We start from the raw sequence: 26,814 nt of genomic DNA on the forward strand, positions 1-26,814 counted from the left end.
TTCCAACAGACACTGGGAGACAAATTCACCTTTCTGCAAGACAATAGCCTAAAACACAAGGCCAAATATACACTGGAGTTGCTTACCAAGATGACATTGAATGTTCCTGAGTGGCCTAGTTACAGTTTTGACTTAAATCGTCTTGAAAATCTATGGCAAGACTTAAAAATGGCTGTCTAGCAATGATCAACAAACAACTTGACAGAGCTTGACGGATTTTCAAAGAATAATGTTGTACAATCCAGGTGTGCAAAGCTCTTGCAGACTTACCCAGAAACACTCACAGGTGTATTCACTACCAAAGGGGATTCTAACATGTATTGGCTCAGGAGTGTGAATACTTATATAAATTATATTTCTGTATTTAATTTTCAAAAAAATTGAATTTTTTAGTTTGTTGCAAAAATGTCTAAAAACATGTTTTCAATTTGTCATCATGGGGTATTGTCTGTAGATTGAAATGTTTTAAATCCATTTTGAATTTAGGTTGTAACACAACAAAATGTGGAATAAGGCAAGGGGTATGAATACATTCTGAAGGTGCTGTACACACCCACCCAAACATGGCACAGGAGCTGGGTAAACCAGGACAAGCTAGATTAGTAACTATTAGCTACTCCCAAAGAGTAACTTTTAATGAAGTGGATGAAACAAACAGTAGCAAACAGTGAGCAGATGTTGACAGTCTTTTGTTGGCAAGGCGACTAACCTTTTCTAGCTTGAACAGGTTTGTCAACAACTCCCCATAGATTTCTGCATTGAAGTCGGCCTGTGATCTGTGTTGCACAACATGTCTGAAACAAAATATGCTCCGAATTAGCCTTCATGTCTGAATCCAGGTGAATTCAGTTTCAGCTCATTCCCATGGCATGATGCAAATGAAAGACAACAAACGCAAAGGTCCATTTTACTTTATCCCGTCATTAGGATACATTTACGTATTAAGTATTGTAAAATAGTGCTTAAACTTAAAACCGAAAGCAATTAACATTTAAATAGTATGGATTTTTAACACAAGTGGATTTTTACAATTTTCTATGGGAAATGTTTGGGAAAATGTCATCAAAACCCACGTATTACACATATTCATAACATGATATAGAATGACAGAGATTCTTGACTGACCAAGTCATTCTTTGGGTTTTCCAACTGTTTGTTAAGATACATTCCAGATTTATCATGCATTATAACGCCATCTACTGTATAGCAGGGCTAATATGGCTGGATTCTTATTGGATTGCAATTGTTAATATGTTAACTAATGCCCATTGCTGCACTGTTATCTCAGACAAAGCTCTAGTGGCAGCTCTTACTTGGTGCGTGCCCTACGGAACCCAACAAGTTCAACTGCTTCTCAAGAACCACAATCTTGAAGTCCATGTAACACGAGGACAAGACAAGGACACTTACTCTGCAAAGACAACTCAAAAACGTCACACACCCATACGAGGGCTGGAATCCCCAGGAACACTTTGGCTTTCAATAAGTAACAAGTTTTTACAATTCAACTCCCATTGTTGAATCATCTCCCACATGACACAAACACACAATCCCACAACCAAGTTAACACCCAGGCCGGGACAAAACGGCCAGGTCACTTGCCTTGTTTCGACATGCCTAGCGACAAGTGGAATGATTAGGGAAATGACTTGTCAGGTGACCTCGACACCACCTTATCACCCATAATGAGAGGTTACTCACAGGAACAAAAAGACAAGTAGATGGGTGTTCAATGATGTCGGCTGTGGCGATTTCACTTTGAATTCAACCCCCCTGGGCAGGCTTGGACAGCCCTACAGATGAGACACGATTAGTGCACAGGTCAGCGACACAGATGGACAGATTTACTAAGCTTTTGCACCTGTGAAATGTTTCTTTTTTTTCTCTCCAGAATGGATTAAAATCTCAAATAGAAAAAGCTAAACAAATCTTTATCGACACTTGCAGAACTGCATCTTTACGATCTTAACCTTTCTATTAATGTGTATTTACATTATGTTCCACTCTTCAGCTTCCTTTCCCTCTGGAAAATGATAGGTGCCTGGCCCGGAGAATGGATCGTTATCAAAAGAGTCTGTTTCCATTGCGTCGAGCTCATGCGTAGGGGCATCATGTAATTCTGGTGAGCGGCTCGGTGCTTTTGGTTCGGGGTCTAGAGGTGGATGTCCGCATGCACCGCCATCTCTCTGTTCTTCACCGCGCCCAGGAGCGTGCCTGGGATGCTGGGAAACTCTGCACAAACAAACACAGAATGCTCTCTGTGAACACTACAGGCCGCTAAGCATGTAAACATTATTAACGTCGCTTCTCATCTCCTTTCGATTCAATAGGCCTAACTACTAACATTACCAGATGTGGCCTTGTTAATGGGTATCTAATCCGGCTCGCTTGTGCGCACTGACACCATGTTAGCCCACTGAGCTAAAGCCTAGGCATTCTCTTGGGGGGCGAACAGGAGTCTTTAGGTCTCAGGCAAGATTACACTTCCCGTGCATGTGGCTCACTTAACCACCTTTGTGTTATACTCAGCCCTCCAATAAGCACATGCAGTGAACAGGTGAAATTACGTACAGGTCTTGATAGTTGTACGAGGACAATCCGCCTACAACCAATCAATACTTTATCTTTGCAAATAGATGTTATGGGTATGTATGGATGAGTATGGTAGATGAGGTAGGTAGATTGGGTGGGATATTTACAGATGGACTATGTACAGCTGCAGCGATTGGTTAGCTGCTCAGATAGCTGATGTTTAAAGTTGGTGAAAGAAATATAAGTCTACAGCTTCAGCGATTCCAGTCACTGGCAGCAGAGAACTGGAAGGAAAGGCGGCCAAATTAGATGTTGGCTTTGGGGATGATCAGTGAGATTTTCCTGCTGGAACGTGTGCTACGGGTGGGTGTTGTTATCGTAACCAGTGAACTGAGATAAGGCGGAGCTTTACCTAGCATAGACTTATAGATGACCTGGAGCCAGTGGGTCTGGTGACGAATATGTAGCGAGGGCCAGCCGACTAGAGCATACAGGTCGCAGTGGTGGGTAGTATGAGGTGATTTGGTAACAAAACGGGTGGCACTGTGATAGACTGCATCCAGTTTGCTGAGTAAAGTATTGGAAGCTATTTTGTAGATGACATCGCCGAAGTCAAGGAATGGTAGGATAGTCAGTTTTACTAGGGTAAGTTTGGCGGCGTGAGTGAAGGAGGCTTTGTTGCAAAATAGAAAGCAGATTCTAGATTTGATTTTGGATATGAGTCTGGAAGTAGAGTATACAGTCTAGCCAGACACCTAGCTATTTATAGTTGTCCACATATTCTAGGTCAGAACCGTCCAGGGTGGTGATGCTAGTCGGGCGGGCGGGTGCGGGCAGCGAACGGTTGAAAAGCATGCATTTGTTTTTACTAGCGTTTAAGAGCAGTTGGAGGCCACAGAAGGAGTGTTGTATGGCATTGATGCTCATTTGGAGGTTAGTTAACACAGTGTCCAAAGAAGGGCCAGAAGTAAACAGAATGGTGTCGTCTGCGTAGAGGTGGATCAGTGAATCACCCGCAGCAAGAGCGACATCATTGATATATACAGAAAAGAGTCGGCCCGAGAATTGAACCCTGTGGCACCCCCATAGAGACTGCCAGAGGTCCCAACAACAGGCCCTCCGATTTGACACACTGAACTCTGTCTGCAAAGTAGTTGGTGAACCAGGCGAGGCAGTCATTAGAGAAACCAAGGCTATTGAGTCTGCCGATAAGAATGTGGTGATTGACAGAGTCGAAAGCCTTGGCCAGGTCGATGAAGACGGCTGCACAGTACTGTCTTTTATCGATGGCGGTTATGATATCGTTTAGTACCTTGAGCGTGGCTGAGGTGCACCCGTGACCGGCTCGGAACCGGATTGCACAGCGGAGAAGGTACGTGGGATTCTAAATGGTCAGTGATCTGTTTATTAACTTGGCTTTTGAAGACTTTAGAGAGGCAGGATAGGATAGATATAGGTCTATAGCAGTTTGGGTCTAGAGTGTCACCCCCTTTGAAGAGGGGGATGACCACGGCAGCTTTCCAATCTTTAGGGATCTCGGACGATACTAAAGAGAAGTTTAACAGGAAGGTAATAGAGGTTGCAACAATGGCGACAATGGCGGCAGATAGTTTTAGAAATAGAGGGTCCAGATTGTCAAGCCCAGCTAATTTGTGCGGGTCCAGGTTTTGCAGCTCTTTCAGAACATCTGCTATCTGGATTTGGGTGAAGGAGAAGCTGGGGAGGCTCGGGCGTGTAGCTGCGGGGGGGGGGGAGCTGTTGGCCGGGGTTGGAGTAGCCAGGAGGAAGGCATGGCCAGCCGTAGAGAAATGCTTATTGAAATTTTCGATGATCATGGATTTATCGGTGGTGACCGTGTTACCTAGCCAACAGTGCAGTGGACAGCTGGGAGGAGGTGCTCTTGTTCTCCATGGACTTTACAGTGGCATTTACACTATTTACACTATTAGGCTATTGGATGCTGTTAGTACTGCTCTTTGTTAATCTGTATAGATAAGATTCCTAACTCAGGGACAATTTCTTCAATTTCTCTTTTAATCTTTCTCTCCACTTATGTAAGGGTATAGTCATCGTTTATTTCTGTCTCCATGATGTTGCATATCTCTGTCTTTGTGTGTTATGATTGTATTGTCTTTCACCCCTGCCATCATAGAGGGATAACCAACCGGCCCTTTTCTCTGGGGTCTGAGAGCCCGAGCTGCTGCTCTCCAACATGTCCTGCATCCTGTGGCGCACCACCCCATCTAGGTCTGAGAAGTCTCCAGAGAAATCTTACACACACACAGAATATTTACGTTATTTTGATCCAATTGAAATTTTTTTAAAGTTCAACTGTCCAGACACAGAGGGTACAATAGAACAATTACAACACACAAACACACTTTGCTGTATGGTCATATATGAGGAAGATTTGGGAGAAAGGCAACAGTCTCAGTACTGACCAGAGGAAGTGATGAGGGACAATCAGCTCTGAAGCTGTTCTCAGCAGAGGAAGTTATGGGGCTGCTCCCTGTATTGTCCCCCTACAATGGTGTCCAATGAGTTAGACTTGAAAAGGCCAACTGCACAATACTAACGCTATAGTTTAAGAATATGTTAAGCCTCACAATGCTGTTGTCTGTGACAAAAAGACTGTGAAATCATTTTAAAAAAGGGAGGAAGAACTTACATCCAGATGAATGCATCTGAAGCATGCACGAGAGCACCAGCTGTTCTGGATGACTGTGTGATAACGATCTCGGTAGCCGATGTGAGCAAGACCTTAAAACAGATTAACATTCACAAAGCCGGGCCAGATGGATTACCAGGATGTGTACTGAAAGCATGCTCGGACCAACTGGCAAGTGTCTTCACTGACATTTTCAACCTCTCCCTGACCAAGTATGTATTACCTACATGTTTCAAGCAGACCACCATAGTCCAAGAAAGCCAAGATAACCTGCCAAAATGATTACCGCCCCGTAGCACTCACGTCTGTAGCCATGAAGTGCTTTGAAAGGCTGGTCATGGCTCACATCAACAGCATCGTCCCGGATATCCTAGACCCACTCCAATTCACATACCACCCCAACAGATCTCAATCGCATTCCACACGGCCCTTTCCCACCTGGACAAAGGGAACACCTACGTGAGAATGCTGTTCATTGACTACAGCTCAGCGTTCAACACCATAGTGCCCACGAAGCTCATCACTAAGCTAAGGACCCTGGGACTAAACACCTCCCTCTGCAACTGGATCCTGGACTTCCTGACATGCCGTCCCCAGGTGGTAAGGGTAGGCAACTACACACTGATTCCCCATCACTAGGGCCCCTCAGGGGTGTGTACTTAGTCCCCTCTTGTACTCTCTGTTCACCCACGACTGCGAGGCCAAACACGACTCCAACACCATCATTAAGTTTGCTGACGACACAACCGTGGTAGGCTTGATCCCCGACAACGATAAGGCAGCCTATAGGGAGGAGGTCAGAGAACTGGCAGTGTGGTAACAGAACAACAACCTCTCCCCTAATGTGAGCAAGACAAAGGAGCTGATCGTGAACTACAGGAAAAGGCGGGCCGAAAAGGCCCCCATTAACATCAATGGGGCTGTAGTGGAGGGGGTCGAGAGTTTCATGTTCCTTGGTGTCCACATCACCAACGATCTATCATGGTCCAAACACACCAAGACAGTCACGAAGAGGGCACGCCAAAATCTTATCCCCCTCAGGAGACTGAAAAGATTTGGCATGGGTCACCAGATTCTCAAAGAGTTCTACAACTGCAGCATTGAGAGCATCCTGATCAGTTACATCACCGCCTGGTATGGCAACTGCTCGGCATCTGACCGTAAGGTGCTACAGAGGGTAGTGCGTACGGCCCAGTACATCACTGTGACCAAGCTTCCTGCAATCCAGGACCTATATAATAGGCGGTGTCAGAGGAAAGCCCATAAAATTGTCAGAGACTCCAGTCACCCAAGTCATAGACTGTTCTTTCTGCTACCACACGGCAAGCAGTACCGGAGCTCCAAGTCTAGGTCCAAAAGGCTCCTTAACAGGTTCTACCCCCAAGCTATAAGACTGCTAAACAATTAATCAAATGTCCAGCAGACTATTACATTGACCCCCCCCCTCCATTTGTTTTGTACACTGCTGCTACTCGCTGTTTATTATCTATGCAGTCACTTCACCCCTACCTACAAATTACCTCTAACCTGTACCTCCGCACACTGACTCAGTATCGGTACCCCCTGTATATAGCCTCGTTATTGTTATGTTATTATGTTATTTTTTTGAATTTTTTTACTTTAGTTTATTTGGTAAATATTTTCTTAACTCTTCTTGAACTGCACTGTTGGTTAAGGGTTTGTAAGTAAGCATTTCACGGTAAGGCCTACACATGTATTCAGCGCATGTGACAATAAAGTTTGATTTGATGTTGTCTCTCGGGACAGGAAGGATGCAAATACATGCTGGAAAAAACAGATGTCACATGACAAATTACAATGAAAGAATAATATTGTTACTAATTAAGAACAAACTTGACGATTGAATATCTACAAATAAAACTGGTCTAACCGCTCATTTGTGGTTGTGATAACGAGTGCATTTGGCACCAAAATAGCAGTTTTAGACTTTAAAAAAAAAAATTTTTATTTAACTATTTAACTATTCAAGTCAGTTAAGAACAATATCTTATTTACAATGACGGCATACCCCACAGCCACTGGGACTACCGATCACAGACGGCTGTGACACAGCCTGGGAACTAACCAGGGTCTGTAGTGACGCCTCTAGCACCGCAATACAGTGCCTTAGACTGCTGCACTACCGCTGCGCATCTATCGCTGTCCGACAGGCGATATTATTCTGCTGAAAGGCTCTGTATGATAAGACATGGGCGAACTAACGAAAATACACACTCGGCAATTTGATTCCACAAAAATTTGCTAACCTATAGACCGATAAGCATGACTGGTCACATGTATTTTCGTCGGCTAACCGATTGACATCCCTAATTGACTGTATAGTATTCCATTGTTATACCGTACCTTTAGTATCTCTGCCGAAGACCTTGGATTAAAAACTGATCCAGTTATCAGGGAAACATTTAGCCCTGATACAGCATGTTGATCTGCGGTGCACAGGTGTAACCTGAGAAGAGACAGAGCAGAGGATGTCAAGCAAAATGTATTCTGCAGACACAACAACACCGTGTGCAATAAGAACGCAGTTTCTTTTAAAGATGAAACTGGAGAAAATAGTCACCCTATGTCTTTTGTGTGTGAAACGGCATGATTTATTCATTGATTAACGTTTTATTGTAATTCAATGGACTCCTCCACTTACTTTGTCTGATTAATTCTTACTGATTTATTTGAATATGTCACTGTACTGGGAATTTGTCTTAAATATCTACATTTAGACAATACATGAAAATGTTGACAAATTAGACTTTAAAAAAAAAAAAAAATGTATAGGACTTTCTTTACACCCTAAAACCTAACTTTGCAAATGACCAAACCTATCGACATTGAGGTGCATGTGCAACTAGGTCTTGTCAAATATATCCACCCAAAGATCATTAGGGTTGTCAGTTAAACCTGGTCAGGATACCTTTATTTACAAAAAGACTATTGTGAGCTCAAATTTGTAATCAGTACCTCAACCTGGGATAGGGTTGAAACACAATGCTAGTTTTGCAAGTCGCTACTAAGCTACCATGCTAATTCTGAACAAACATATTAACATTGTGGAGACCAATTGAAAATGTGTGGATGGCCCGATATACAGTGCAGTATAAACACACCTGGTTGGACTGGGGTTTATTTCTTCCTTGAAACTTAGTTTCACTGTCACTTAGAGTTTGCATTGGGGAAAGCTGTTCCACAGCTTTAGATCTGAAAAGGGGGACAAGATTTACACACATAAGCACAGTGGCAAACCATACATCAAGTGCTTGGTACAAAAACAACGATGTAGACAGACAACTTCAGTAGAATAGCTCAAAACAAGTTGACTTGGCTGTGTCCTTACTCTCAATGACACATCCACTTTGAATGACATTTAAGTAAAATATTGTTTCCACTAGGTCTACTGAAGTCAAAAGGACTTCTCATGGGGACAGCCGGTCACGTCCCCTGCAGCATGGTTGTGTAAACGGTGTTGTTTTTAGAGCAACGTCAAGGCTCGTCGACACAACACCGGGCCAAGCTTCTGCAGGGTTGCGAACAGGTCACAAAAAAGGACATACAAAAAATGTGTGTTTCTTATTAGTAAAAACAACTCACACGTTTATGGTATTACAACAAATGAGAAAGTCATTGACTAAAGCACGTGTCAAAGTCATTCCATGGAGGGCCGAGTGTCTGCGTGTTTTCGCTCCACTTAATTAATCAATCAAGGTCACTAACTCCCCCAGGTCTTAATTGAAAGGAAAAAAGAAAAACACCTCTGTGGAATGAGTTTGACACCCCTGGGCTAAAGCAATGTTTCTGGGGTGTGCCCATTTTTATTCTAGACCAGGACTTTTTTACATTTATTTTTTTATTTTACCCCATTTTCTCCCCAATTTTCGTGGTATCCAATTGTTGTAGTAGCTACTATCTTGTCTCATCGCTACAACGCCCGTACGGGCTCCGGAGAGACGAACGCCCCTACAGCGCCCTACTATCTTGTCTCATCGCTACAACTCCCGTACGGGCTCCGGAGAGACGAGCGCCCTTACAGCGCCCTACTATCTTGTCTCATCGCTACAACTCCCGTACGGGCTCCGGAGAGACGAACGCCCCTACAGCGCCCTACTATCTTGTCTCATCGCTACAACTCCCGTACGGGCTCCGGAGAGACGAGCGCCCCTACAGCGCCCTACTATCTTGTCTCATCGCTACAACTCCCGTACGGGCTCCGGAGAGACGAGCGCCCCTACAGCGCCCTACTATCTTGTCTCATCGCTACAACTCCCCTACGGGCTCCGGAGAGACGAGCGCCCCTACAGCGCCCTACTATCTTGTCTCATCGCTACAACTCCCGTACGGGCTCCGGAGAGACGAGCGCCCCTACAGCGCCCTTAACCACTGCGCTACCCGGGAGGGTAGGACTTAAACACTTGATTAAACTAATCTACTGACACTTGCAGGGAGATTAGTTTAATCAAGTATGTCAGTGCTGGGCTAAAACAAAAATGTGCACCCAGTTTGCTAAAGCAGACATATTCACATAATTACACATAATATGGTATGACATATGAGTCTCACCTCATGAACGACAGTTTCTTCCTGCTCTCTAAAAGGTCTGACTCAGGAGCCAATGACAGCTGAGTGCCCCCAAACAGACCTCCCACTGGCAAGCGTCCTGGGCCTGTCCTCTCCTCCATTCTCTGCCTCAGACCTAGACACAGGATTGTGACAGTCAATGATATCTTTTAGCTAGCTGAACTCAGGTTGTTTCTCATTTCAGACCTGTAGAGATGTACTACTAAAACATTTAGCTACTTTTAAATCGTGGTGTTGAAAACAGGAGGGCAGAAGTGATAGAGATATGGCACCTTTGGATGTGGGACAACACAGTCAGTAAATGTCGAATCTATTTCACTTCTTGCATGGACATTGATTCAACTTACCATGGGGGAAACATTTTGAAAAAAAATCTCAATTTAAACTCTTTCAAAAAGAGGTTCAAATCTGTATACAGTGCATTCGGGAAAGTGTTTGTTACATTACACAGCCTTACTCTAAAATGGATTAAATCATTTTTCCCCTCATCAATCTACACACAATGCATCATAATGACAAAGCAAAAACAGAAATACCTTATTTACATAATTATTCAGACCCTTTGCTATGAAACTCAAAATTGAGCTCATGTGCATCCTGTTTCCATTGATCATCCTTGAGATGTTTCTACAACTTGATTGGAGTCCACCTGTGGTAAATTCAAATGATTGGACATGATTTGGAAAGGCACTCACCTGTCTATATAAGGTCCCACACAGTTGACAGTGCATGTCAGAGCAAAAACCAAGCAATGAGGTTGAAGGAATTGTCCGTAGCACTTTGAGACAGGATTGTATCGAGGCACAGCTCTGGGGAAGGGTACCAAAACATTTCTACAGCATTGAAGGTCCCCAAGAACACAGAGGCCTCCATCATTCTTAAATTTAAGTTTGGAACCAACAAGACTCTTTGGCCGCCCGGCCAAACTGAGCAATCGTGGGAGAAGGGCCTCAGGGAGATGACCAAGAACCCGATGGTCACTCTGACAGAGCTCCAGAGTTCCTCTGTGAAGATGGGCAACCATCTCTGCAGCGCTCCACCAATCAGGCCTTTATGGTAGAGTGACCAGACGGAAGCCACTCCTCAGTAACAAAGCTCCGTTGTCATGAGTCTGCGCAACACTGCCAGGACCTAGGATCAAAGGAGACACTCGAGGTTTTTAATCCTATATCTCTTGACACACTCGTGAAAATAGTCATGGCTTCAGTGAAAATGTTATTGAAATAACGGCGCCCAGTGAATTGAATGTTTCATTCCATTTGAGTTGTGGGTCTAGACCTACCCTCGGTAGTTTATACGGTCTAGAAAGGCAGGCAAGTCTGGCTGTATTTTAACTTCTGATACTGAGATGCACTGTCTGTTGTGGCTCATCATTCTCCCAAGTAATTCTATATAATGTGGCCACATATGCTCCCAGCAGGCCCAGTTATTCAGGAAAGCTTAGTAACACATGCTCTGCCTCCTCTCCAAAATGAGTGGCTATTCCTCACGCACCTAGAATCTAACATTTCAATATAGCCTAAATATTTGTCAGTTAACTTTGAAAACGTATTAGCTTTTTATATATGACATAAACACAACCGGTCACAATCTTTAAATCAGATTAGGTTCCTTCAAAAGTCCCCTGTAGGCTACCTGCACACGTCCGTCCAAAATACATAGCCGTGGGAATTAACAATTAACAATTCTTTTTTTTTAAATGGCTCAAAGGGTATTATGTTTTGACACCCCTGTTTTCAATACTTCACGAGGATAATTTTTTATTTTTCTAAAATGTCTTATGTGTTGGAGAATGCAGAGGGAGGGATCTCAGAACAGTCCTCCATACAGAATCCTTCCAGATCCTTGATATCCTTCGTCTGCATTTATGGACTGCCCTCTTCAATTCAAACCACTGGTTTTCAATGGGTTTCAAGTCCGGAGACTGAGGTGGCCATTGCAAAATTAGATTTTGTGGCCAATTAGCCCTTTCTTTGTGTATTTAATGTGTGCTCTGGGTTATTGTCTTGCTGGAAAATCCACTTGTGGCTCAGTTTCAGCTTCCTGGCAGAGGCAACCTGGTTTTTGGCAAAAATATCCTGGTACTGGGTAAAGTTAATTTAAGCAATAAGGCCCGAGGGGGTGTGGTATATGGCCAAGGGCTGTATCCAGGCACATCGCGTTGTGTTGTACATACAGTGCCTTGCGAAAGTATTCGGCCCCTTGAACTTTGCGACCTTTTGCCACATTTCAGGCTTCAAACATAAAGATATAAAACTGTATTTTTTTGTGAAGAATCAACAACAAGTGGGACACAATCATGAAGTGGAACGACATTTATTGGATATGCCAAAGTTTTTTAACAAATCAAAATCTGAAAAATTGGGCGTGCAAAATTATTCAACCCCCTTAAGTTAATACTTTGTAGCGCCACCTTTTGCTGCGATTACAGCTGTAAGTCGCTTGGGGTATGTCTCTATCAGTTTTGCACATCGAGAGACTGAAATTTTTTCCCATTCCTCCTTGCAAAACAGCTCGAGCTCAGTGAGGTTGGATGGAGAGCATTTGTGAACAGCAGTTTTCAGTTCTTTCCACAGATTCTCGATTGGATTCAGGTCTGGACTTTGACTTGGCCATTCTAACACCTGGATATGTTTATTTTTGAACCATTCCATTGTAGATTTTGCTTTATGTTTTGGATCATTGTCTTGTTGGAAGACAAATCTCCGTCCCAGTCTCAGGTCTTTTGCAGTCTCCATCAGGTTTTCTTCCAGAATGGTCCTGTATTTGGCTCCATCCATCTTCCCATCAAGTTTAACCATCTCCCCTGTCCCTGCTGAAGAAAAGCAGGCCCAAACCATGATGCTGCCACCACCATGTTTGACAGTGGGGATGGTGTGTTCAGGGTGATGAGCTGTGTTGCTTTTACGCCAAACATAACGTTTTGCATTGTTGCCAAAAAGTTCCATTTTGGTTTCATCTGACCAGAGCACCTTCTTCTACATGTTTGCTGTGTCTCCCAGGTGGCTTGTGGCAAACTTTAAACAACACTTTTTATGGATATCTTTAAGAAATGGCTTTCTTCTTGCCACTCTTCCATAAAGGCCAGATTTGTGCAATATACGACTGTTTGTTGTCCTATGGACAGAGTCTCCCACCTCAGCTGTAGATCTCTGCAGTTCATCCAGAGTGATCATGCGCCTCTTGGCTGCATCTCTGATCAGTCTTCTCCTTGTATGAGCTGAAAGTTTAGAGGGACGGCCAGGTCTTGGTAGATTTGCAGTGGTCTGATACTCCTTCCATTTCAATATTATCGCTTGCACAGTGCTCCTTGGGATGTTTAAAGCTTGGGAAATCTTTTTGTATCCAAATCCGGCTTTAAACTTCTTCACAACAGTATCTCGGACCTGCCTGGTGTGTTCCTTGTTCTTCATGATGCTCTCTGCGCTTTTAACGGACCTCTGAGACTATCACAGTGCAGGTGCATTTATACGGAGACTTGATTACACACAGGTGGATTGTATTTATCATCATTAGTCATTTAGGTCAACATTGGATCATTCAGAGATCCTCACTGAACTTCTGGAGAGAGTTTGCTGCACTGAAAGTAAAGGGGCTGAATAATTTTGCACGCCTAATTTTTCAGTTTTTGATTTGTTAAAAAAGTTTTAAATATCCAATAAATGTCGTTCCACTTCATGATTGTGTCCCACTTGTTGTTGATTCTTCACAAAAAAATACAGTTTTATATCTTTATGTTTGAAGCCTGAAATGTGGCAAAAGGTCGCAAAGTTCAAGGGGGGCGAATACTTTCGCAAGGCACTGTAAGAACAGCCCTTAGCCGTGGTATATTGGCCAGTTACCACAAACCCTGAGGTGCCTTATTGATATTATAAACTAGTTACCAATGTAATTAGAGCAGTAAAAATGTTTTGTCATACTCATGGCATACGGCTGTCAGCTAATCAGCATTCAGGGCTCGAACCACAGTTTTTTAAATGCAGTTAACCTTAACAAGGGCCCCAGGACTAGTATAAGTAAAATAGCCCCATAACATCCAAGGCTGTGACCCAAAATGCCCAGTTTTAATCAGTATTTGTTTATTTTACAACACATAATTTTGTACTTATGTGACGCAAGAAAAGTTTTCACAATGAACAATCAATGAATCAGAAGATAAATTGGGAAATATTTGCTGTAGGACCCTATATTGCCACCAGGTGGCACTATTGTCCAGTTTTGTGTGCTAAGGAAGATGACGTTTGCCCTGACAAACACTGACCTAAGGTCTGTTTAGGTTATTCAAATCAATCTATCTTTCTCTTTCTCTCTGTCATATCCAGAAGAAGTGTGAGGCTTCTTACGGGAGGGTACTATAACCAGTTCTCCAATGCCAAGTCCTCCAAAGACCAGACCTACTCAAGCATCTCCTACAGGGAGAGCCCAGTGAAGAAGTGGGTGTGTCAATGATATATATACATACACACACACACACCAGGAGGTTGATGGCACCTTAATTGGGGAGAACGGGCTCATCGTAATGGAATACATGGAATGATCATCCAACTCATCAAACACAGGGTTTCCATGTGGTTGATACTATTCCATTCCATTCACTTCATTTCAGCCATTATTATGAGCTGTCCTCCCCTCTGCAGCCTCCTGTGATGTACACAGCTATGTACCGCAAACTCCTGTGTGTGTGTGTCATGAAATCTACCCCAATCCCAGAATTATTACTTTTTAGTGTAGCATATAATTAAAGCCTCTAATTAAATCTCTCTATTTGGCCGAATTTGTGTGGTTTGATTATTGTTCCAATACTGCTGTGATTAAATCAGATTTTATCAACCAAAGCCCCAAAATATGCTAATTCCACTTCATCTGCTGAGGCAGCCAGGTGGGTGATTTTCATTCGGACTCACTATTGTTAATAATACAGATTACTCATTCATGTGTGATTTACATGTGGCTTTATGTGGCTGGCTGGCTGTCTTTTCAGAGTTAGTGAAAAGAAGGTGTTGTGCCTGTCAGGGTCTTTCAGCGGTGGAGCAACAGTTTCCACTGCATCATAGACACAGAGCAACAGTTTCCTCTGCATCATAGCCACAGAGGAACAGTTTCCTCTGCATCATAGCCACAGAGCAACAGTTTCCTCTGCATCATAGCCACAGAGGAACAGTTTCCACTGCATCATAGCCACAGAGGAACAGTTTCCTCTGCATCATAGTGACGGAGCAACAGTTTCCTCTGCATCATAGCCACAGAGGAACAGTTTCCACTGCATCATAGCCACAGAGGAACAGTTTCCACTGCATCATAGCCACAGAGGAACAGTTTCCTCTGCATCATAGCCACAGAGGAACAGTTTCCTCTGCATCATAGCCACAGAGGAACAGTTTCCTCTGCATCATAGCCACAGAGGAACAGTTTCCTCTGCATCATAGCCACAGAGGAACAGTTTCCTCTGCATCATAGCCATGGGGCCAACAAAGGACTGATCTTAGTCATGCACAGCACAGAGCACTGCCTGCCTGTCTGTCTGTTCATCCATATAGCACTATGCCAGTGAAGCCTTACTTGATATTGTCATGAGATCTCCTTGAAAACCACTAATTATTCACGATGACCTACCCACACGTGTCCAGGAAACCTTGAGGATCTATTACCAAAGGTAACCTACACATGCATGAGCAAACACACACACTACGGGCTCGAGTGTGTCTGGTAGAAGTCAAATATCAGTGAACACAACCTGCGAACACAATCTCCTTGCAGACTGTTGTCATGGAAACATTGATGAAATGTACAAACAAATGTCTTTTAGCCAGTATATTTCACCCCTCTACTGCCATTTCACCGCTCCAAGGGCCCTGCTTAATTCTAGGGCTGTAAATAGAAAGAGTAGTTTGGCCGTTCTGCTTTCAATCAAAAAAAACATGATGATGCTCTCTCAGGTGACAGTATGTCAATCACAGGAGGTTGGTGGCATCTTAATTGGGGAGGACGGGTTCGTGGTAATGGCTGGAGTGGTATCGGTGAAATGGTATCAGATACAGTACACCAAACACATGGTTTCCATGGTTTCCAGGTGTTTGGTGCCATTCCATCTGCGCCGTTCCGTCCACTACTCTGAGCCGCCCTCCCCTCAGCAGCCTCCACTGACATCCATCCATAACAGACACGTTTAATGAGATGGACTTACAGGGCAGAAGTGAAGTGCCCCTCTGTAGGTCTCTCTCCTGGTGAGTGCAGCTGTTTAATGCAGACCTCCAAAGGACAAGCCGGGATAACACTGTAATGTTGGTAGTGCAATAGAGCGTGGACAGAATACATTTTATATGAGTCTGAATTGATCGTCGTTTATCTACAGCTGGTACGTAGATGCCACAATTATTATCCCCCCCTCTTTTTTTCATTCTTCCGCTATTTCTCATCTCCTCCCTTACCTCATCACATCAATCTCTCTCTCTCTCTTTCACCCTCTCTCTCCCCTTCTCTCTGTTCTCCTGAGCAGCTCGCAGGCAAGCGATTGATTGCTTCCCAGACCTGACTAACGTCACAGCTGTTACTCTCTCTCTCACACACACACTCACTCAATCACTCAATCACTCACTCAATCACTTACACACACTCGCACAGAGAAAGAAAGAGGCACACACACACACATCCTCCTAACTATCTTCTCACGCATTTCCAGGTACACAGTCATACACACAGCACTGTCCTCCTCTCACAAACTGGATAGTTCCTGCAAGATTTCTACAGTGTGCACGAAGTGTCAAGGAGCGCTGCTGCCTGCTGCCGGTAGACTGGTAAGTAACAATAACATGTCACGAGCACAATGTTACTGTTCCGAATAATTCAGGCAATTGTTTTTGAGTCACACACAATAATTAGAATCTTGATGACGACTTGAGATTGAAAATATCCAGCAAAGCTTCCCATTGAGTTGCCCTTGTGTTGTACTTCTCGTTTTGTCCTTGGATAACCACGGTACAATTACATGTATATATTTACAGTTGTAAACGGCAACTGCATAACGTGTAATACAACTACCGCTGTATGGTAGTGACCACCATCCACTGGTGGAGAATGTAGTGAAACCCTGGGTGCTGATCTGCATGTTGTTGCCAATTGAATTGTTGTGTTGTGCCAATCATGACAACTACAAAGCAGTAGGCTATAGCAGAAAAGACTAGCAACCAGGCTAGTGAGCGATTCTCTCAGTGGCTCTGAATGCTATGCCTTTTGAGTTTGGTTAGGGAGAACAGCATGAGAGGGCTCTAGGGCCCTCTTTACCACACACACACACACACACACACACACACAAGTACACACACAAACTGTTTGGTGCGTTCTTCTAACATTAGAGCTGGCCTCTTCACTCTGGAGTGGATCTTCCCACTGAATCCCCTACAGAGGGGTGGAGCGTGACATTACTCTGCTGACAGGGCAGGTAGTCACACACACACACACACACACACACACACACACACACACACACACACACGGATGAGTGGAAGACACACACACACACACACAAACACATACACACGGATGAGTGGAAGACACTCACACACACACACACACACACACACACGGATGAGTGGAAGACACTCACACACACTCACACACACACAGGCCAACAGGGCTGGGGTCAATTTGAATTGAAGGCAGTCCAATTTTGGAAGTCCACTTAAATAACCGTTCAAAATAAATAAAAAAACAGCATCTATTTTCAATGACTTCTCAATAAACTGACCCTGCAGGCCAAAGAGTCCCCAGAACAGTCACGTAGCTGCATAACTCCATGGAAACCGGAGCACTGCTAATCGCAACATGTGTTATAAAAACAAAACAGTGTGCTGAACAGCATGTTCTAATGAAACATATTGCTATTCAACTCCAGTAAGAACATAGTGCGTCGGACAATGCGGTAAAACAACGCTGTGTCTGATTTGAACACCCACACACACTATTTGCTAATATCAAATATACAAGAGATGAAAGTCATCAGCAGCCATCACCCTTCTCAGAGGAGAAATAGAACTTCATTATGTCAATACTTAACTGCATATATTTCGGCAACGACTTCAACTTGCCTTTGGAAAATAGTGACAATAGCCTTTACATCGTTGTAAAATGATCATTTGACTTTTTTTTGTGTTTTCCCTGTTTAATGTTCAAGAATATAATGACAGAAATGAATTCACCGTTTTCAGGAGGAAGCATTACATAATAAGACAGGGGATGTTAGATATGTTTGTTTTGGTTGAATGTTGCTCTAGGCCAGGAGACATCAGTTCTGCTGGATAGCTTTGCATACAGGGCCTTCGGGAAGTATTCAGACCCCTTGACTTTTTCCACATTTTGTTACGTTACAGCCTTATTCTAAAACTGATTAAATTACAATCTACACACAATACCCTAACTGACAAATCAGAAACAGCTTTTTAGAAATTGTTGCTAATTTATAAAAATCAAAAAAATTAAATATCACATTTACATAACTATTCAGACTCTTTACTCAATTCTTTGTTGAAGCACCTTTGGCAGTGATTACGGCATCAAGGCCTGATCACCGAGAACAATAAGACCTATAGGGAGGAGGTCAGAGAACTGTCAGTGTGGTGCCAGAACAACAACCTCTCCCTCAATGTGAGCAAGACAAAGGAGCTGATCGTGGACTACAGGAAAAGGCGGGCCGAAAAGGCCCCCATTAACATCGACGGGGATCTGTAGTGGAACGGGTCGAGAGCTTCAAGTTCCTTGGTGTCCACATCACCAATGAACTATCATGGTCCAAACACAACAAGACAGTCGTGAAGAGGACACAACACAACCTTTTCCCCTCAGGAGACTGAAAAGATTTGGTATGTGCCCCCAGATCCTCAAAAAGTTCTACAGCTGCACCATCGAGAGCATCCTGACCGGTTGCATCACCGCCTGGTATGGCAACTGAGGGTAGTGCGTACTGCCCAGTACATCACTGGGGCCAAGCTTCCTGCCACCCAGGGCCTATAAAGGCCTACAAAGTGACAAAGTTTGATTTAAAGGGTATGACGCTACAAGTTTGGCACACCTGTATTTGGGGAGTCTCCCAGAGATTTTAATTTTTCCTTTATTTTACTAAGCAAGTCACTTAAGAACAAATTCTTATTTTTAATGACAGCCTAGGTAGGTTAACTGCCTGTTCAGGCGCAGAACGACAGATTTGTACCTTGTCAGCTCGGGGATTTGAACTTGCAACCTTTCGATTACTAGTCCAATGCTCTAACCACTAGGCTACCCTGCCGCCCTGGCAGATGTTCAATCAGGTTCAAGTCCGGGCTCTGGCTGGGCCACTCAAGGACATTCAGAGAATTTTCCCAAAACCACTCCTGCGTTGTCTTGGCTGTGTGTTTAGGGTCGTTGTCCTGTTGGAAGGTGAACCTTTGTCCCAGTCGGGAGCAGATTTTCATCAAGGATCTTTCTGTACTTTACTCCGTTCATCTTTCCCTTGATCCTGACTAGTCTCCCAGTTCCTGCCGCTGAAAAACATCCCCACAGAATGATGCTGCCACCACCATGCTTCACCTTAGGGATGGTGCCAGTTTTCCTGCAGACATGATGCTTGGCATTCTGGCCAAAGAGTTCAAACCTTCTCCCCCGATTACTCAGTTTGGCCAGGCGGCCAGCTCTAGGAAGAGTCTTGGTGGTTCCAAAATTCTTCTTGACCTTCAATGCTGCAGACATTTTTTGGTACCCTTCCCCAGATCTGTGCCTCGACACTATCCTGTCTCGGAGCTCTACGGACAATACGACCTCATGGCTTGGTTTTTGCTCTGATATGCACTGTCAATTGTGGGACCTTATATAGACAGGTGTGTGCCTTTCCAATCAATTAAATTTACCACAGGTGGACTCCAAGTTATAGAAACATCACCAGGATGATCAATGGAATCAGGAATCACTGGAGCTCAATTTCGATACCCAATAGCAAAGGGTCTGAAAATGTCCGTAAATAAGGTATTTCTGTTTCTGTATTTCTGGGGAAGGGTACCAATTCCTAAACCTGTTTTTTTTCGCTTTGTCATTATGGGGTATTGTGTATAGATTGTTGAGGAAAAAAATATTTCCTCAATTTTAGAATAAGGCTGTAACAAAACAAAATGTGGAAAAAGTCAAGGGGTTTGAATACTTTCCGCAGCCACTGGACACAGAGTGTCAAAAACATGAGGAACAGCATCCTAAAAGGGGTGAGGGCACCCCTTTTTGTCCTCAGAACAGCCTAAATGTGTTGGTACATGGACTACAAGGTGCAGAAAGCGTTCCACAGGGATGCTGGCCCACGTTGACTCCAATGCTTCCCACAGTTGGCAAGTTGGCTGGATGTCCTTTGGGTGGTGGACCATTCCTGATACACATGGGAAACTGTTAAGCTTGAAAACCCCAGTAGTGTTGCAGGTCTTCACACACTCAAGGCCTTGCGCCTGGCACCTACCATACCCCGTTCAAAGGCATTTAAATATTTTGTCTTGCCCATTCACCCTCTGAATGGCACACATAAACAATCCATGTCTCAAGTCTGTCTCCTCCCCATCATCTATACGGAAACGGAAAGAGCAGGTGTGAATCACATCTCTGTGTGCCCAGAAATGAGACAAAGGTGCCTTCCCCTCCTCTCCTCTCCTGACGCCCACACACGACACGGTGCCTGAGTCTCCTCCATGCTGCTTGTCATCCATTCTGCATAGGAAATAGTGATTACCACTTCTCTATGGCCTGCACAGACTCATGGCCAGAGAGAGCGAGAGAGAAGTAATGACAAGAGACACACACAGACACACACATATTTTGGAATGTCAATATCATAAAACAATAACTAAATTATCCAGATCTATCCCCTCATCAATCTCTCATTCTTGCCGAACTTAATTGGTATTTTTTTTACTTAAAAAAACAAACAGAATCATCTACTTATTTATTTTCAGTTCAAATGAAGGTTCTCCCACAATGCACAGTTTTCTCCCTCTAAAAACATGTCTCACTGCCATCCTTCAGACCCTCAGAAAAGGCAAGGACGAGTAGCACAATGGCCTATAGAAACCAGCTGCCTCTGGCTGAGGCTGGAGAGGACGGGCGCAGAGCTGAATAGGCTCCCCATGAAAAGAAGCTGTCGCTTCAAAGGATCCTTTCTGTCCAGGTTGGAAGACAATTAGCCCAAGGCCTCCGCATCTTATCCATCTGGGGTTTTAAACAGTAAACTGTTCTGACATGAACAGCTAATACATTGGGAGGTTTTGATTGTGGTTAAAGACTTGAATGATTTGGATACATAACCAGACAAGCAATGGGCACAGATGTAATTTCATCTAGTTTTCATTCGTTTTGGTTGAGTTGTCAACTAATGTGAATTCAATTTGAGATCAACAAAAAATGTCATTGTATTTAAGTTAAAAGTTGGGTAAAAAAAAAACACGACTTTTGACAAATCCAAACGGTTTTCAACATTGATTCAACGTCATCACGTTTCATTAGTTTGTTGAAATGACGTGGAAACAATGTTGATTCAGCCAGTTTTTGCCCAGTGGGAGACCATCGATTACATGTTGCACTCATAACACTGTCTACTTTTTTGTTTGGTAAGTATGTTTTCCAGCGCTGGTGATGTTTACATGATCTGATGCCTGTCTTCTTCCCTTTTCTCCCACCTCACTTAATGACCAATCAACCGAAAGACCTAAATCAGTTGAATCATGGCTGTTGCACCCAGAACCAAGGGTTGGTGATGTAAACTCTAATGAAACCAAACAGACCATTCCTTCTCTCTCTCATCTCCACAGACCACTGCTCTGTCTGAGTGTCCTACCTGTGCAGGTTGACTCCCCAAGCCAGAGAGCGAGAGATCATGGAGGGGGAGGAAGGTGTGACAGGGGACCCTCCCGAGCCGGGAAACCCCCTCCTCCAGGCCGTGTTCCTCTGCCGCCTGCGCCTTACACGTCTCCTTTTGGAGGGTGGAGCCTACATCAACGAGAGCGACGGGCGTGGCCAGACGGCCCTGATGGTGGCCTGTAAGACGCGGCACGCCGACCGGCAGAGCGCCAGCCGCACCCGCATGGTCCAGTACCTGCTGGAGAGCGGAGCCGACCCCAACATCCAGGACAAGGCGGGCCGCTCAGCCCTGATGCATGCCTGCCTGGAGAAGGCTGGGGCCGGGGTGGTGTCCCTGCTCCTGGCCAGTGGAGCGGACCCGGGCCTGGAGGACCATTCTGGGAGCTCAGCGCTGGTCCACTCGGTCACGGCCGGCGACAAGGCGGCTCTGAAGGTGCTGCTGGACACCTGCAAGGCCCGAGGGAAGGAAGTGATCATCATTACCACCAACACACTCCCCTGTGGGACGTCCAGGACCAAACAGTACCTCAACGTGCCCCCTCTCACCCCCCTCGACCAGGGGGGAGGGCTGCACCTGACGGCTGCTCCTCCTTGCGCCTCACCCTCTGAGATCCAGCTCCTCACCTCCCCTCAGTGCACCTCCTCTCATCCTCCTCACCAAGTCTTTAACTTTAAGGAAGACCAGTGTTCTGGGTGTGAGACAGTCAGCTCCCAGCCTGACCCCCAGTCACATGCTCCCGTTCTGGAGCAGAGCAGGGTGGAAAGGCTGATGCAGCCCCTCCAGAGGCTGAACTCAGAGCCCTGGCTGAGGATTCCTGCCTCTCTACTGGCCCTGCATCCTGACGCTGCTCCCTCGTCCTCAGATGACCTCCCAGACATCAGCCCAGAGGAGGAACTCTCCCTCATGACCAGCAGGTTAGGCTGGAACAACTACGACAACAGCACCCCTATCTGGTACAACTGCAGTACTGACCTGGATAACAACACTTCTAATGTTATTAGCTTTAGCAAGTCTGAGGGGAGGTTGAATGAGGAAGAGGTAGGGGAAAGGGATCAGAGGGAGGAGGAAGAGGGGCTGTTGGTGCGTAAGTTGTCCTTTGCCGGCCTCTCTTCGCCACACTCTGCCTCCAACCCAAACCTCCACTCATACAGCATCGGCACAGGCCAAGGTCCCCCAAACCCATCTTTCTCCACTGGTACCAGACTCCGCGGCTGCCCCCTCCCCCTTCCTATGTCCAGCCTGCGCAGCATCATCCAGAGACGCCACCTGGGTGCCGACCACTACAACTCTGACCCCCAGCTGGCTGTGCCTACCGGGGGCTTCCCCGAGGAGGGCCGAACCCCGCTGGATAGCAGGAGACAGGCCACTTCCCGCTCCTCCACCCTTCTGACCTCCAGGGAATCACTGGTGGCCCCAAACCTGACCAAGAGAGCCCTCTCTGGGCTGGAGCGTCAGGGCTCAGGGGCCCTCCTCCTGGGCCACATCTCCCAGACCCGCCCAGGGTGCCTGCCGCCCCTGAACTCTCACCACCACACCCCCATCCCTCACATCGTTGGAGTCGCCAACCCCAGCCCCTGTGTCCTGGGCAGCAGTCCCAGCAGTAGGGCTGTCTGCCGGGAGGTAGCAGGCCTGAGGCCCCTCCTCCCCTCAGCTCCCTCCGGCCTCCCCAGAGACCTGAGGACCAGGAGGATGCTGCTGAGGAGACACTCCATACAGACAGAGCAGATCAAGTAGCTGGGAGACTTTGATGGGATGTTTGGCCACTGAGATCCAGCAGTGTCTGATAAACCAGTTTCTCGATATTGATCCTGGGGACACATGAGTGGAGCCTATATCTGCTAACTTAAAGGCATTGAAAAACACCTACAGTGCATTCGGAAAATATTCAGATCCTTTTATATTTTTCACATTATGTTACGTTACAGCCTTATTCTAAAATTATTAAATTACATTTGTCTCCCATCAATCTACACACAATACCCCACGCTGACAAAGCAAAAACAGGTTCAGAAATGTTTGCACATTTATTAAAAATAAAAAACTTTATTTTGTTGACAGTGGATGTCAGAGCAAAAACCAAGGTCACCAAGAACCCGATGGTCACTCTGACAGAGCTCCAGAGTTCCTCTCTGGAGATGGGAGAACCTTCCAGAAGGACAACTATCTCTGCAGCACTCCACCAATCAGGCCTTTATGGTCGACTGGCCAAACGAAGCCACTCCTCAGCAAAATGCACACCACAGCCCGCTTGGAGTTTGCCAAAAGGCACCTAAAGTACTCTCAGACCATGAGAAACAAGAGTCTCTGGTCTGATGAAACCAAGATTAAACTCTTTGGCCTGAATGCCAAGCGTCACGTCTGGAGGAAACCAGGCACCATTCATCACCTGGCCAATACCATTCCTACGGTGAAGCATGGTGGTGGCAGCATCATGCTGTGGGGATGTTTTTCAGCGGCAGGGACTGGGAGACTAGTTAGGATCGAGGGAAAGATAAACGGAGTGAAGTACAGAGAGAGAACCTGCTCCAGAGCACTCAGACTGGGGCGAAGGTTCACCTTCCAACAGGACAATGACCCTAAGCACACAGCCAAGACAACGCAGGAGTCTATGAATGTCCTTCAGTGGCCCAGCCAGAGCACAAACTCTCTCCAATCGAACATCTCTGGAGACCTGAAAGTACCTGTGCAGCGATGCTCCCCATCCTACCTGACAGAGCTTGATAGGATCTGCAGAGAATGGGAGAAACTCCCCAAATACAGGTGTGCTAAGCTTGTAGTGTCATACCCAAGAAGACTTGAGGCTGTAATTGCTGACAAAGGTGCTTCAGCAAAGTACTGAGTAAAGGGTCTAAATACTTACTTAAGTGAGATATTTCAGATTTTTTTGCTTTGTTATTATGGGGTATTGTATGTAGATTGATGACGGGGGGGGACAATTATATCCATTTCAGAATAAGACTATAACGTAACAAAATGTGGAAAAAGTCAAGGGGTCTGAATATTTTATGAATGCACTGTATATTAAAAAATAAAACTTGACGCATGACACATCCTAAAGAGTGAGAACATTTCAAATACCTACCGTGTCACCATTCTACTGAGTCTTGTTAATGGGAGTAGCTGATTAATATGAGGACCTGTTTGTAGTGGGTCCCAGGACTGATTTGAGGAATCCTGTGCTAAACCAACCTGCCAGGGAGAGACTGTAGCAATGTCCAGCCTTGTGCGTAGATTCCAGTGGACTGTCACCGTGGTTCTATAAGTACCATTATGTTTACATGTAATGTATGTTGCAAATGATGAATTAAAGACCGTTTTAAAAACAAATTATGTAAGGATAGATGGTGAAATATTATGACCAATCACGGAACGCCTGAGCCCCGTTTATTTATTTCTGGTCCTGGTGAGAGAAAAAAGAACTGTCGGGATGTTCTCTTCTGCACTGTTCAACCAATCCAGTAAATGTGGAGGAGGAGTTAAGGTTGAGTGTCGCCTTGATAACGTCCTGAAGTGGAAGTCGCGTCACAGGCTCTCTTTCCATTTCCCCTGAAAACCGGATCCATCCGGTTGTTACCAAACCTTGTTACCGAACCCGCTGAGGGAGCCCTGACTCTAATCTAAAGTACATGGTAAGTATAGCGTAACAATCAGAAATTACAATATTTGAGGGCAGTGGAGGCTGGTGGGAGCTGCTACAGTATGATAGGCTCACTGGAATGGAATGAATGGAACGCTATCAAATGGCTCAAACATATGGAAACCACTTTTGACTCCCTTCCAATGATTCACTTCCAGCCATTACAATGAGCTTGTCCTCCTACAGCTCCTCCCACCAGCCTCCACTGCTTGAGGGGCACTGTAGTGTAAAGTGTAACCTCAAACAAGCTTAGATCTTACCGTGAAATGCTTACTTACAAGCCCTGAACCAACAGTGCAGTTCAAGAAGAGTTTAGAAAATATTTACCAAATAAACTAGAGTAAAAAATGATAAAAAGCAACACAATAAAATAACAATAATGAGGCTATATACAGGGGGTACCGGTACCGAGTCAGTGTGCGGAAAGACAGGTTAGTTGAGGTAATTGAAGTAGGGGTGAAGTGACTATGCATATATAATAAACATCGAGTAGCAACAGTGTACAAAACAAATTGAGGAGAAGGGGCAATGTAAATAGTCCGGTGGCCATTTGATTAAAGGTTCAGCAGTCTTATGGCTTTGGGGTAGAAGCTGTTAAGGAGCCTTTTGGTCCTAGACTTGGCACTCCGGTACCGCTTGCTGTGCGGTAGCAGAGAAAACAGTTTATGACTTGGGTGACTGGAGTCTCTGACAATTTTATAGGCTTTCCTCTGACACTGCCGGTCAGGATGCTCTCAATGGTGCAGCTGTAGAACTTTTTGAGGATCTGTGGATCCATGCCAAATCTTTTCAGTCTCCTGAGGGGAAAAGGTTTTGTCGTGCCCTCTTCACAACTGTCTTGGTGTGTTTGTACCGTGATAGTTCGTTGATGATGTGGACACCAAGGAACTTGAAACTCTCGACTCGCTTCACTACAGCCCCGTCGATGTTAATGGGGGCCTTTTCGGCCCGCCTTTTCCTGTAGTCCTTGATCAGCTCCTTTGTCTTGCTCACATTGAGGGAGAGGTTGTTGTCCTGGCACCACTCTGCCAGTTCTCTGACCTTCTCCCAATAGGCTGTCTCATTGTTCTCGGCGATCAGGCCTACCACTGTTGCGTCGTCAGCAAACTTAATGATGGTGTTGGAGTCGTGTTGGGCCACGCAGTCGTGGGTGAACAGGGAGTACAGGAGTGGACTAAGTACACACCCCTGGGGGGCCCCTGTGTTGAGAGGGAGGTGTTTAGTCCCAGGGTCCTTAGCTTAGTAATGAGCTTCATGGGCACTGTGGTGTTGAACGCTGAGCTGTAGTCAATGAACAGCATACTCACATTTTTAATTTTTAATTTAATTTTACCTTTATTTATACAGGTTTTTTCTCTTTTCCAAGAGAGACCAGTGTTCCCTTTGTCCAGGTGGGAAAGGGCAGTGTGGAGTGTGATTGAGATTGCGTCATTTGTGGATCTGTTGGGGCAGTATGTGAATTGAAGTGGGTCTAGGGTATCCGGGAGGATGCTGTTGATGTGAGCCATGACCAGCCTTTCAAAGCACTTCATG

General features: G+C 45.1%; 2 protein-coding genes across 4 annotated transcripts in view; one reads left to right on the top strand and one right to left on the bottom strand.

Annotated features, from left to right (window-relative positions):
• The window catches only part of LOC112230792 (TNF receptor-associated factor 2), a 29,257-nt gene extending 19,368 nt beyond the window's left edge, over window positions 1-9,889 (bottom strand). For 2 of the 3 annotated variants that reach the window (XM_024397094.2, XM_024397092.2), the window contains exons 1-6: window positions 9,770-9,889; window positions 8,323-8,413; window positions 7,565-7,667; window positions 1,993-2,232; window positions 1,702-1,793; window positions 710-794 (exon numbers count right to left, since the gene is read on the bottom strand). The gene's annotated coding sequence lies outside the window, so the exon portion shown is untranslated. Of the gene's footprint in view, window positions 1-709; window positions 795-1,701; window positions 1,794-1,992; window positions 2,233-7,564; window positions 7,668-8,322; window positions 8,414-8,803; window positions 8,896-9,769 lie in introns of those variants that run through there. The other variant, XM_024397093.1, reaches the window with a different exon arrangement.
• A 6,518-nt stretch (window positions 9,890-16,407) lies between these two features.
• Window positions 16,408-23,561, top strand: LOC112230549 (ankyrin repeat domain-containing protein 34A-like). Its single transcript, XM_024396821.2, has 2 exons — window positions 16,408-16,581; window positions 21,595-23,561. The coding sequence occupies exon 2, from the start codon at window positions 21,660-21,662 to the stop codon at window positions 23,376-23,378; it is 1,719 nt and encodes a 572-aa protein (XP_024252589.1). The 5' UTR covers window positions 16,408-16,581; window positions 21,595-21,659; the 3' UTR covers window positions 23,379-23,561.
• The last annotated feature ends 3,253 nt before the right edge of the window (window positions 23,562-26,814 follow it).

The sequence above is a fragment of the Oncorhynchus tshawytscha genome, linkage group LG33 (assembly GCF_018296145.1).
Source record: "Oncorhynchus tshawytscha isolate Ot180627B linkage group LG33, Otsh_v2.0, whole genome shotgun sequence".
NCBI classification, from domain to species: Eukaryota; Metazoa; Chordata; class Actinopteri; order Salmoniformes; family Salmonidae; genus Oncorhynchus; species Oncorhynchus tshawytscha.